This window comes from Hibiscus syriacus, unplaced genomic scaffold (assembly GCF_006381635.1).
Source record: "Hibiscus syriacus cultivar Baekdansim isolate YM2019G1 unplaced genomic scaffold, ASM638163v2 tig00111708_pilon, whole genome shotgun sequence".
Lineage (NCBI taxonomy): Eukaryota > Viridiplantae > Streptophyta > Magnoliopsida > Malvales > Malvaceae > Hibiscus > Hibiscus syriacus.
Genome location: NW_024063159.1, coordinates 136346 through 150021, shown reverse-complemented (window position 1 = coordinate 150021; position 13676 = coordinate 136346). Strand labels below are relative to the sequence as shown.

Here is a 13676-nt window from a genome sequence, read left to right as displayed (position 1 = left end):
TTTAAAAATTTTAGGGTAAACGGTATGTCTAGTACCTTAACTATCAATTTTATCCATTTTAATACTTAAACTTTCAATTCTTTCAAAACTATGTCTAACGTTTAGTTTTTATTTTATTTTAGTACTCGCTATTAAAAACTTAACACTTTTACTACCTAAACTATCCGTTTTGGTCCATTTTAGTACCTAAAGTTTCAATATTTTTTAAAACTTAATGTTAAGTTTTTAACGAGTACTAAAATAAAATAAAAATTAAACATTAGATATGGTTTTAAAAAAATTGAAACTTTAGGTACTAAAACGAACCAAAATTTATAGTTTAGATATTAAACGCTTGGCTTACCCAAAACTTTAAAATAATTATTATATTTTGGCTTAATACATTCTTTAGTGCTTAAATTATACCTCAAAATACGATTTGGTGCTTATAGAATTTTTTGCTAATAATAGATGCCTAATGTTTTATCCGTTACACTTTTAGGCAATGTTATTAAAACTAGACCGGACCGGCTGGTTCGACCAGTTGAACCGTGAACCGATGGCCTGTCCGGTCTGGTTAACTTTCAAAACCGAATGAGCACAGAACCGGTAGAATCGGCTGAGAACCAGCAAAATCGGGGTGAACCGGCTGAAAACCGGCAAAATCGGTGTGAACCGCCGGTTCTCTTTTTTTCTTTAAAAAAATTAAACCAAACGACGTCATTTGTTAAACGAGCCGAGTCGAACTCGAGTACTGCTGAGCTCAACTCGAACTCGAAAACTTTAAAAGTAAGTTCAACTCGACTCAAAAACTCACAAGCTAAAAATTATCAAGTTCAACTCGAACTCGAAATATAATATTGAAACTTGAACTCGAAAAGGCTCGAACTCAAAAAAAATTTAGAAGCTCGATTGAAACCTGAAATTCGAGCTCAATTGAAGCGAAAGAATAATTCGCTCTGTGCTCACCAAAAGACTCAATGATTTTGAATGTCAAATTACCTCTAGTATTTAAAGAAGTCAGTTGAGATGCTCTTTTATGTTTCTTAGCCATGTGAGATTGTTTTGTTCTCATATTTTTACTTTTTAGACTTTTGGGATGATCTTCTATGTTTCTTAGTCATGTGAGATTGTTTTAAAAAAAATTAAACCAAACGACATCGTTCGTTATGATTTTTTCCAGCCCCAAATTTATTTTTTGATTATAATTATATAATTATATTTATCATTTAATATGTTTTACCTTAAATATTATGCTGTAGTTGATTTGAATCATTTTATTTCACTTGATTTTATGTTTTTTAACTTATATATGTTATGACTTGTGATATTTTTATACATTTTAATATTATAAACTTAAAAAAGTGTTATATGTATATTAATATTGCTTTGAATATTATGTAAAATTTAAAAAAATATTATTTTATATAAATTCCGGTTGAACCGCAGTTAAACCCGGTTGAACCAGTGAACCAGTGAACCAGTACATGCACCGGTTCAAGGTCCGGTCCGGTTTTAAAAATATTGCTTTTAGGTGTCTATTGTTATATTTTTTAACTTTCAGGTGCTAACTATTATATTTTTTTAATAATAAAAAAATTATTTAAAAAAAGAAATAAAAAAAATTAACCCCTACGTCGTCCCTCTCTCTCTCATCCTTCCACCGCTGATGGCGAAGGGGTCATCACCGATCGAGTTTTGTTCGGAGCAAGACGAAGAACTCAACAATGGAAACCATGTAACATATGGACAACTACAGTCGTCGAATAACATAGAAATCCAGTGACCTTCACGACTTTTTTTATACAAAAATGGGCGTAGTTTCAGGGTGGGTGGGGCATTGGGTTTTAGTCGTTGCAGTGTGACGATTTTGATGGTGTCAATGGTGGCAGTCACAGACCAATAGTGGCCGGTCGACGACGATTCTGTAGGTTTTTTGGGTTTTTAATTATAATATTAATTATTTTTAAAAAAAATACTTTTTAAAATTTATATGCATGACACGTGTCAAATAATGTCCATTACAGTCCAGGCACCTTATAACAGCCAAATCTCAAGATTTGAGTATCACACGGAATCACCAAAGTGACTAACAATTTTTTCAGAAACCGTACTCATTTTTAAAACATTTATACAAATTATGAAACCATAACTATTACAAAAACGAGGCAATAATTTAAAAACTCGATAAATAAAATGAACAATTAAAATATTACAATTTGACCATTTCAAAACATGACCTCTACATGCCTACTAAGTCATCATCGATGTACTCTGATACCCCACTGAGATTCCCTGATACTATCGTTGTCTCATCTCACATAATGTGAGTTGTAACCTATGAACGAAAACACATTTCGAACTCTGAGCTTGCAAGCCACGCTTCAGATAATTCATCTACTATACTACATGCATTCATAACATAATCATTCTAACAAGTATAGTCAGAGAAGCAATACAAATATGTTATCAGTATTATCAAACCACCTACCCAAGGTATATCAACTACCACACTGATATGAGTCTCATGCTTTCCTTAGTTCATAACTAAAGGTCTCGCCGTGAGTATACATATACTAGTCTCTAATCATAATACTATGTTACTATGCATCGTCCTACGCTACAGATAGGACACAAACATAATGATAATACATAGCCTTAGGTACAAATCATACAATAAAGAAATGCATCAAGCATAAAATCACATCAAAAGCATCATGATATAGTTCGTGGTATATAATATCATGGTAATACCGTCACGTAACTGAAGTGCTTTACCATTGATACTAAAGTGCCTAATCACTAATATGAAAGTGCATTAGTAGTAATACGAAAGTGCATTAGCACTGATATACTAAAGTGCCTTAACACTGTTGGGGATATATCAGAATATTTCACATGCATATACTTTAAATCGTCATCATACATACAAATAGCTCGGGTGTCCTCGTCATTTTCCAGAGTGTTAAACAAAAGCATAAGTCTTATAGAATATTACCTCATAATTTTCTCATGCTTATCACACAACATTAAGGATTTCAGTTTTAAGCTTATTATAATAATCCTGGTGGCTCTAAACCTATTTCCGAGCTCTTATCCAAAAGTTATACTTCTTGCCCAACTTAACATGATGGTACTAATACTAAGCCCTCTAGTATCGATACCGACCACCCAATACTCACCCTTATTACCAATTGACAGGCATTATCACTATTTTTTCTCAAATGAAATAAGTTAAAGCGTAGTATAAAGAAGAAATTGTCGATCCGCAGGGACTTAAAAATTTTCAATTTTAGAATTGTGTTGATCTTGATACAAAAAATTGTAAGTAAAAAGAAAAGGGGGTTTAGTGATAAAAACTAAGTAAAATAAATTAAGTAAAAATGACAAAATGAAAGTAAATAGTTGAAAATAATAATGATGAAAAATAGCCTCAAGCCTCGGTTTGCCTTAATTTATTTCGATCATCGATAAAGATTTTACTTCGGGATTAATTATGGTTACAGTCTACAAGGTCCAACTCTTGTAACTTACTTTTTGCTTCAAACTGATATGCACAAGTCAATCCTTGAAATTCAGTCATTGCTTAAACTAACTATGGCTATCGTCGTTAGCTCCAAAACAGTTTTAAGCGTTGGAAAAGCCCAATTCAGGTTATATTGTCTTAATAAGAATTGAACCTGATCTCAATAGCGGACTACTGCTAGGTGTATTCATAGGAAGTCAAATTTGCTATCAGTCGACTCTTATTCTCAACTGTAAATCATAACAACATTCAAACCAACAAGCTCTTTTTGAAATAAAAAAGTTGAGATTTTTAAAGAAAAGGTTTATTGCCAATCCAAGTTTTCAAAAAAATTAAGAATGATATCTGAAGTTATTAAGTGCTTTTCAATTCTCACAAATAGGGGTGTTCAAAACCGGGTACATGCATTTTTGGGTACCTGAACTACCTGGTACTCGAACTGTTTGGGTACTAAAAATCGACCTTTGACTTGGGTCGTAATATCAGGGTACCCCGTAAGTCGGATACTCGCATAATCAGGGCACCTGCTAGTTCAAGTAACAGGGTACTTGAGTTTTTTTTCAAATTTTGCACTAAACAGTAAACGATTCTGCACTAAAAAATTCTACATTAGTTTTCCTGAAAAATTAAAATTCGAACAACTTAAAATTCTACATAATTCATACGTAAAGTTCAAAAATTCAAATTGCATAATCCAAATATAAATGTCTGTTTGTTTCACTAAAAACAGTTTCCGGAAAATGAATTACATTTCCGGAAAACGTTTTCCAAAAAATATTTTACATTGTTTGGATGTTGCATTGTAAAATGTTTCACACTGTTTGGTTAATTTTTCTGAAAACAATTTACGAAATGTGTCAAAAAAGTGAAAACTAAAAAAAAGTGAAAACGGTAGTTTTAAACTAATAACAAAAATTAAATTTTTTAGTCTTTTTCATTTTCAACTTTACGTTTGGAAATAAATTATAATTTTATCTTTACTAATACATGAGCTCTACTCAATTGTGTATTTACTTTTTATTTTAAGAATCTAATACTAACATCCTTACAAAGATAATTTATTACTTTTAATAATTTATTTTAATTATTTAAATAATAAATAAAATTTATTATTTATATATTAAAATATTAATAGTGAGTTATATAAAAAAATATTTTTATTATAATTATATATTTATATTTATATTTTTAATATTTTGTTATAGTTTAAATTGATATGATTCATATAGAAGTATAAATATAATTTAAATGTTATATTTTTAATTTACAACATAATGTTTAAAATGTACATTTTTTTTCAAACTTACTTTTTAACAACAATCCCAAACAATTAAATTTTAAATTTATTTTTATATAACATTTTTAAAAATTTATTTCTACAACACCTTTAAAAATCATTTTTCAAAAGCTATTCCAAACTTACCCTAAGTCATGGTCCCTTGAAGTTCACATCCAAATAAGAGTGGTTAACCCATGATTTTTATGAATGGAGAATCTATGTCTTAGGTTCTTTCATCTTATCTTGATTCTTAATTTAAAATTTCCTTTTCTAATATTATTTAAATAAATTTAACTCTGATATATCAAGCACAATTGAACCCTATATTTGAATTATCTTGGTTCAAGCTTAAATTTATATTAAAAAAATTATAATTTATATTATAAAATTAAAATATTAATAAAAAGAGCAAAAAATAATAAAAATATGTTATTTATAACATAAATTATAAAAATACTATAAAATATAATTATAATAATCATAAGAATAATTTTATAACATAAATCATAAAATATTAATTTTAATTAATGTTACAAATATTTTTATAATAATTTATAAATTTTTATTATTCTTTATTTTTTCATTGATCTTTTAGTGTTAAACATAATTATAAATATTTTCTATATGACTTTATTAATTATATAATTTATATTATAAATATATATATTTATATAATTTAATATTTTATTTGATAATTAATATATTCCATAAAACAAATATAATTAATTTTAACACCAATTTAATTTAATTAATTTATTATCAACCATGTAACAAAATATTTAAGTTGGTTTAGTGATCATGTGTCAAAGGCTTTATCTAAAATATAGAGTTTCCCTATATCATTATTTTAAAAAAATCTTATTATTTAGATAAATTACAAATCACTACATTTAAGAAGTCATTTTTAATATTGTAAATAAGCGAGATGCACGCGATAATTATTCGTATTAAAATATGATATGTATATATATTATTTCAATGGGATTTTGTCTTACAAGATTTTTTATAGTAAGAGTTTAACGAATTACATATTTTAAATAGATATCCAAGGTAGAATATTATGAATAATTATTATTTATAGATGTATATTATGATTAAAATTTTAAGTATTAAATATGACTTTTGATGTATTTTATTATTCAAACTTTGATGTCTAATAAAATTATAATTTCATATAATTTCTACCTCTTACGTCTATAAATATAGAATTTGAAGAAAATTTTATACTGAATCTATATTGAAAAATAATATAAAATACTCATTCCTATATCTCTTATTACTTTATTTTCTTTTCATAATAGTAACTGAACCATTATTTTTAAAATATTTACACTTTTTTTATGCTTTATAAATAATATAAAAATCACGAAACAAAGTCATTATACTAAAATAAAGTGAAAAATTAAAAATTAATATGCAAAATTAAAAATTAAGTTATAATAGTTAAAATGAACATTTAAAAAAAATCAAAAACTCTGACAGAGGCAAACTGATCTCACTTAAAAAAATAATCTAAAGCCAATAATAATAATAATATAGGGTAGTGAAGAACCCTAAATTAATTAGTTAATTTATGCCCAATAATTGGGTAGTCAGTCTCGCGTCATATATTGTAAATTGGAAATTGAGGCGACCATTGCCCTTATCCAAAGGTCATGTTTTCTCACCTAATTGCACCCAAATGTGATCCTTTAATTTCCATTAATAAAACATATGCTCCTTTAATGAGGAAAAAAATGCACTCAAATTTTTGTTATCCTTTGGAAAGAAGCAGCAAAGTTGAAAAATTAGTGACCCTCACTTCCATTAGATGAGTGATACCAACATGCCAACAATTATAAAGCCAGACTCTAGGAAAACTTACAACTCCTACTTCTGCATGCAATTGTCAATTGGATGATATCATTCAACATATCATCAGAAGTTAAACCATATAGATGTCTGAAATGTTTTGTCATTGAATTCTATAAGCATCAAATAGGAACACCAATTTGTATGTTAACCCAATGGGGGGAAATATGTTAGTTATGGGGCTGCTAATTACTTCATGCTCAAGCCAATTGGGGGGGGGGACTTCTCTAAAAGGAAAAGGTCATAAAGTCATAATAGTGTTTGCTTTTGTTCCATGGCCAAAAAAACAAAAACAAAAAAAGGGTGTTAATATATTCAATAATACACTGGTTAATGATAATTATCAAGTGAATAACAAGTTTCCTGGACTCTCCCTAGTGCCTAATTAACTCAAGAAAGCAATAATACCCTGAGAGTGAGAGGTTTGGTTCTCTCTTTGTCAAATCTCATTCATACTTGCAATTCTCCACCTAGATATACTCCAACATGTCTTTCTCTGTCTGTCAAAAACCATAAGAACCCAGCCATTTCAGTGTGTCTAGGTGAACACCAAGTTCATACAAGAATTAATCTACAAAAGAATAATTTGGGATGCAAAGTCCAATGATCAGTGAACATATGAAACATAAAATCGATGCTTTCTAACACAGTCGTTTTAAGGAACAGGAAAAACCTTGGTTTCATCACCAGTAATCAAAGAGCAACCAACCAGGAGCAAAACCACTTCACAAACGATTACGAACCAGTGCCAATAAATTAATAACGTGAGAGCAAAGAATGGGTGAAAGGCTAAGGAAAATGGAAGCAATGGTAATGGTAAATGAAGCTGACAGCATTATATTCAGAAGAACAAATAACGGTATAAACTAATACAGATAAAAATAGATGAGAAATGCATAAGCAAGAGCTGTATACAGATAGATGAAGCAATAGCTCAAAGATAGTGTTGACTGTCCTGTCCAATACACACATAAAGCAAGAGGGTAAACTAAAATTACCGAAAATGGATAAATGTAAAAAGTCTTCATGAACTTCGGTTTAATACACAATGCATTATATGAACCTTGATTGATGTAATTGTATACATGCGATTTTGGGTTTGATTAACTTTTACAAAGAACTAATACAGTTATAAGGGTAGTTTATATTTTAGGTAAATTAAAATGCATAAACTTGTAATGTAGATCACAGACCTTTAATTCCACTAAATTACATTAGGAAACTTCCATTATTAATAGATTAGGTCACTGATACTAACTCCGTCGAGTAATTCTCATAAGAACAGTTGGTTCAAAAAGCATACATAACTCTACACCAAATCCTAATGTTGATTGTACTTCAAATATAAACCATGTATGCATTCTAAGACAAGTTTTTAATTAAAATTATTTAATGGAATTAGCACCTTAGTTATTAATAATAAAAGTTCAGAGATATAAATTGATGAAATTAAAGGATTGTGAAATACATGCACATGATGTCAAGTTCAGTGATGTAAAATGCATAATTATTTAGTTATAGATGTGGCACAATCTTACCTTTACTTATTGCATGCACAAACAATTAGATTTACTAAAAATGAAGTATCTGAATCTATTAGACTTTTAAAAATACATACAAATAAATCAAAATTTCATGTATATAGTTACACCAAATCAAATTGTACATTGAATCGAAATTTCTTACCATAACACCATAATTTTGTATGCTTACCAACTAAAGAGACACAACAAGTCTAGACAATCATACAGTAATTCTTTAAGCAGAGTAGGCATTAATCCTAATCAAGTAACATAATATAGTAACATAAGAGCAAAACTGATTCTTTTTTTTTTCCTAGATGAGCAAAATAAGAGATTAATGCCGATTGATCCTGTTTAAACCACACTGTCGCATCCTTTCTTGGTAATAGCAAAATAATCTAAGGCTATGCTCAATTATAGCTTTTCAAGTTTCCATTTCAATCAACACCTATGCAAGTTCCAAAGCCGACAATATTGTACATCACACTATACCTCAAAGCTTACTTAGAACCAAATTTTCTAAACAAATTAGCACGATATATGCAATTATAAGTTAGTTACTAATATTCAACCAGACAATAAAGCTGAAAAATCATATTCTAATACTGAAAAAAGAAAGAAAGGAACTAACCTTTGTACAAAAATCCAGCTAATTTAGCTTATCATTGGGAGCCATATAATTGTGATACGACATCAGTGATCCATATTTATTCCCACGAGGCCAGTCTCTCGGTTGCATCCCGTACGAATTCGCCTCATACCCATTCTGCTGATGATGGTACCCTCCTTGATGCATACCCATATGTCCGTACATCGGCATTGCTACAGGCACCAAAGGTGCCCCATAAGGCATCGGTATAGGCATCCCAACATGCCCATTGCCATTCGCACTACCACCAACAAGACCACTTCCTCCTCCTCCTCCTCCTCCACCGCCGCCGCTTCCACTCTCACGAAGACTCTGGGGCACCGGCGTTGACGCAAACAGCTGATCGGAAGCCGATGGTCCTTCGTTGCTTAACCCTTGCATCCTTTTCAAGTAAATCCGGTATTTCTGTAAATGACTGGCAACGTTCTCGCGGGTCAAGCCTTCTACGTTCATTAGCTGCATGATTGTTTTGGGAACCGCGTTTTTTATGCCTAAATGGGCCACCACATCAACAAATCTCTTATGCAGCTGCGGCGTCCACACTAAACGTGGTCGTTTCAATGCCCTCGCTGATGGATCCTCCGAATTCTCCGTTGTCCTAACCGCTGAATCCGCTTCCTCTGCAATACCAGAATCCGTCTTCCTCATCTTCTTTGGTTCAGATCCAGAACCGGAACCCGATCCGTCACCTTCCGGTTCCACTACCATCGGGTCATTAAAAGAATGTAGATTGTTATTATTGCTGGTTTTATTGCTATTGTTAGTGAAGAGGTGGGTTCCGCTTGATCGGAGTGAGGAGAGTGTATCGTGAGAGGCACGGTTGACATCGAGAGCTGTCCGACGAGGCTCTGGCGAGATACTGAAAGCGGAGACGAGTTCCGGTGGGATTAAGGATTGAGATAACGGAGTTAAATCATCGCAGTCGGGTAATCCAATCTCCCATTCGAGAACTCTTTGGTCAACATCATCTTCATCGTCAACGAAGGCAGTGTTGGCTGTTGCGGTGGCCTCGTCGTCTCCGCCGTTAACTTCAAATTCACTCATCTTCACTTCTTCTCCCATGTTTTTGCCTCCAACTCAGGGATCTTATCAGTATTTTTCGAGCGATTCTTCAAATTTCGTTGCTTGAATCAGAAAGAAAAGTGTAAAATCTGAAGAGATTTTCAGATATTTGCGTGAGAATCGGGCGGCTGTTTGGGACCAAAGAAAAAAACATTTTTTTCTGAGGGAAAATAAAGGGTAAAACCGTAAAAGAGAAGCAAGAAAAAAGTGCAACGCCAGATTCCAGATCGGTCTGCCAACGTGGACGAGTTAGCCAGATATTTTTGATCTGCTAAATATCTAAACATCCTAAATTTTAAAAACCAGGGTTTATCCAGTAATGTTCCGACACGTCAGTGATTTACGGGTCGTAAGGGTGGAACCGGTCGCGCTGGATCGTAGATGGTGGGGATTTATTTACGGAAATGGACATATTTCGGTTGAGAGGAGGAGGCATATTTAGAACGTGCACTTTTGAGGGTATTTTTGATAATAGAGGCTTTGAGGGCTTCTTTCTTTATAGCGGACTAACCAATAGGAGAACTGAATGTTGGTGAACAGCTGGGATGAATATTTTATGGACACCGTGGATATTCTGGGCCGTTTGAATGGATTTATCCACTTTATGATCAATGTTTTTTTTATAAAAAAATATTATTATTACTATAATAAAATTCATAATAAATTATTTAACCGTAATAAAATAATACAAATACAAATTAAGAAATTTTGGTTGTAAAAACGATAATTGTTATCTCCAAAGATTTTATAATTAGAATATATCAGGGTGTTTGGCAAATAACTAAAGTTGATAGTTGATAGGTGATTCTAATAGTTGAGTTGATTTATTGATTTGATTAACTGATTTGAGAAATTAATTTGATTATCTGTTTATATAAAAGTATTTGGTAAAATTTAGCTGATAGTTGATATGTGTAAAATGACAAATAAGTGTATAATACATCTGATTGTTAAATATATATATTTTATAATACTTTAGTCTTTATTGGGATGAAATTATTCGTATAAAATACTTTTCACAAGGAATTAAAAATCCCTTAAGAAAATTAGTGAATATTTTTGAAAATTTTAAATATATTTTTTAAATTTAATGTTTACAAATATTAATCTTGTGAGATTGATATATATTATTAACTTTGTATAGAATATCAACACTACATTATTCTATTTTCATGTTTTGTTATATTTTCTTAACTATTTGAAAATCTACAACAAAAAAATAGAATAATAAAATAAATTTTCATCTTAAATATATTAGGATGAAGAATATTTCATTATATTATGTTTTACAGTAAGGAAGTAATTATGGAAAAAAATAAGATCAAATATGTCATTTAACATCTTATTTTATAATCAGCTCTTTCAAACCATTGAATTTTCTAACGTTTTCATTTCCAGCTTATTTTGCACAATAAACTCTTTCAAAAAGATATTTATCAAACACTAAAAATAGAGGATTTGACTACCAATTAGCTATTTATGGTCAAATAAGCTAAAAGCTCTTCCAAAAGTTATTTGTCAAAAAAAAACCCATCATCTATAGGGATCAGAAATTCAAATAGCGATCGGATAGCGGTGTCGCAGTCGTGAAGACATCCGAGACCACTATCGCGAAAAATAACGGTATGCAGTTGAATCACACCAATAGCAGCTGACCGCGGTCACAATTTAACGGATAATGGGTAATCGTGGTAATAGCGGACTGTTATTTCACTATTTTATTTATTTTAAAAAATCAGTTTTTTTTAAACAACTCATTTGAAAAATGTTCACCACCGCGATACCCGCAATGATCACAATAACATATGTTATATCTACAATCACGATAAATGCAACACAAGTCGAAAACACGTCGCAACCGCAATTTAAATCATTTGTAATGTATTTGTTTAATCGAAAGGAAACTTAGTAAACTATGCTAACAAATGAGAGTGCGCTTCAAGCTCCACTTGCTTCACGATCTCAGCTGGGCAGTAGCATAGAACACATAATCGGCGAGACCAGGGGGGCCATCTTAGCAAGGCTGTCCGCAATTGAATTAGTAAAACGAGGAATCCAACGGACGCGAGTCTACCACGGTCGAGCACGAAAGGAAGCAACGGCTCTCACCATCGGAAAGGGGCTATTGGCAGCATCAACCATGTCGATTATTTTAGCAGCTTTGGCGTTGTCGGTCTGAATTTCCAAGCGATCAATATCATGACTCCAGGCAAGTCGGAGACCTTCATATAAGCCCCAAAGCTCAGCTTGGAGGTTCGTAGAGTAGCCAATGTTTTTACTAAAACCATCAATCCAGCGGCCCGAAGAGTCTCTAATAACTCCCTCGGCAGATCCCAGATTAGACACGAGGTTGACGCTACCATCACAATTCAAGCAAAACCAGTCATCAGGCGCTCTAAGCCAAATTGTAACATCTCACGAAGAAGATGGAGCTGGTGAAACCCTTGGAGTGCGAGTGTCGAAACAGCGAGCCCAACCGTAGGCTCGCTGAAGGATTACTTCGAAAGACTGGCTATCTTCAGTGAAAATCTCATTGTTTCGACGCTTCCAAAGCTGCCAGGGGATTGAAGCGAAAAGAGAAGACCAAGGAACTTGAAATCCTTGTGGTGGTCACATGCTGGCAAGATTTTGGAGGAGCCAATGGTTGAAGTCAGCATTAAAAAATCAGCGCTTACAGCAGTAGGAAAAGTGATACTCCAGAAATTTTGTACACTCGGACAATCCCATAAAACATGCTGAATCGATTCTTCGCCAGCTTTGAAGAATTGACACAAAGGCTCCGAGGACATGCCACAACGGACGCGCTCACCATTCGTCATGAGTCGTTTCTTCAATGAGAGTCATATAAAAAGCCGAAGACGTTGAGGGATAGGGAGCGACCATATTGTTTTCCAAACAAGATTATGATTATGCCACCCATGAGCGAGCTGTAGGCTGAACTAACGCTGAATCCATTTCCGTTATCATGGCACCAAAGGATGGCAACATCGGTGTTGGAGGCAAGGGGTGGACGGATATTGATAATATGAGCCACCGCTTCTTGAGAGACAAGAGAATTAAGAGCATGGATGTTCCAAGAGTTGTCGGAAGTGACTATTAAGCAATACAGTAATTGGAGCAAAAGAACTAACATAAATGAATAAGAAAAGCATTCTTTATTGACTATTAAGCAATACAGTAATTGGAGCAAAAGAACTAACATAAATGAATAAGAAAAGCATTCTTTATTGAATCAGCTCATCATCATTCTCACTTACACTTACATTTATAGCACACTTATAACAAACTCTAACAGCCTAACAACCCTAAAACTGATTCCTAACAGCTTCATATGATGGTTAACCACATCCATCATCATTTCTCAGCTTACATGCATGACATGCATGAGGACTCTAACTCACGTGCATGAACATATCTCAACATTCTCTCCACTTCTTTTTTCTCCTCCTCTTTAACAAGATAGCACCCGCAATTTTCCACGGAATTGCTCAAACGCAGGCTTGGTCATGGCTTGGTCAGTCCATCTGCTATTTGGAATTCAACAGGAATGTAGCTAACCCGAAGTACACCGGCTGCAATCTTCTCACGAATAAAGTGAACATCGAGTCCAACATGTTTGGACCAAGCATGACAAACCAGATTCACGCTCAAGGCCACAACACTTGTGTTGTCGCACCAAATAACAGGTGCTTCTTGTAGGGACAACCCAAGATCACACAACTGTGCAGTAAGCCAGGTCACCTCTGCTGCCGACTCAGCAACACTTTTGACGCCAGACAGAATAACGATTATCCCGTAGGCTAGTTC

The 13676-nt window shown here is 32.6% G+C and overlaps 2 protein-coding genes across 3 annotated transcripts; both read right to left on the bottom strand.

Annotated features, from left to right (window-relative positions):
• Positions 1-127: 127 nt before the first annotated feature.
• LOC120167941 (transcription factor LUX-like) lies at positions 128-10040 on the bottom strand. Of its 2 annotated transcripts, XM_039176835.1 has the most exons (3): positions 8786-10040; positions 7951-7956; positions 128-138 (listed from the first exon to the last, which is right to left on the bottom strand). In XM_039176835.1, exon 1 carries the CDS (start codon positions 9867-9869, stop codon positions 8808-8810), a length of 1062 nt encoding a protein of 353 aa, XP_039032766.1. In that variant the 5' UTR covers positions 9870-10040; the 3' UTR covers positions 128-138; positions 7951-7956; positions 8786-8807. The 2 variants fall into 2 exon arrangements, with proteins under 2 accessions (XP_039032766.1, XP_039032765.1); XM_039176834.1 differs by lacking the exons at positions 128-138; positions 7951-7956 and adding an exon at positions 6937-7135 and having other exon boundaries at positions 8790-10040.
• A 1899-nt stretch (positions 10041-11939) lies between these two features.
• LOC120168021 lies at positions 11940-12688 on the bottom strand. Its single transcript, XM_039176888.1, has 2 exons — positions 12369-12688; positions 11940-12264 (listed from the first exon to the last, which is right to left on the bottom strand). The coding sequence occupies exons 1-2, from the start codon at positions 12686-12688 to the stop codon at positions 11940-11942; spliced, it is 645 nt and encodes a 214-aa protein (XP_039032819.1).
• Positions 12689-13676: the final 988 nt, after the last annotated feature.

Coding starts and splice junctions, on each gene's coding strand:
- LOC120167941 (XM_039176835.1), bottom strand. CDS start 9,869: ATGGGAGAAGAAGTGAAGATGAGTGAATTTGAAGTTAACGGCGGAGAC.
- LOC120168021 (XM_039176888.1), bottom strand. CDS start 12,688: ATGACGAATGGTGAGCGCGTCCGTTGTGGCATGTCCTCGGAGCCTTTG. Junction 12,265..12,368: donor AAGATAGCCAGTCTTTCGAA/GTAATCCTTCAG, acceptor AATTTGGCTTAG/AGCGCCTGATGACTGGTTTT.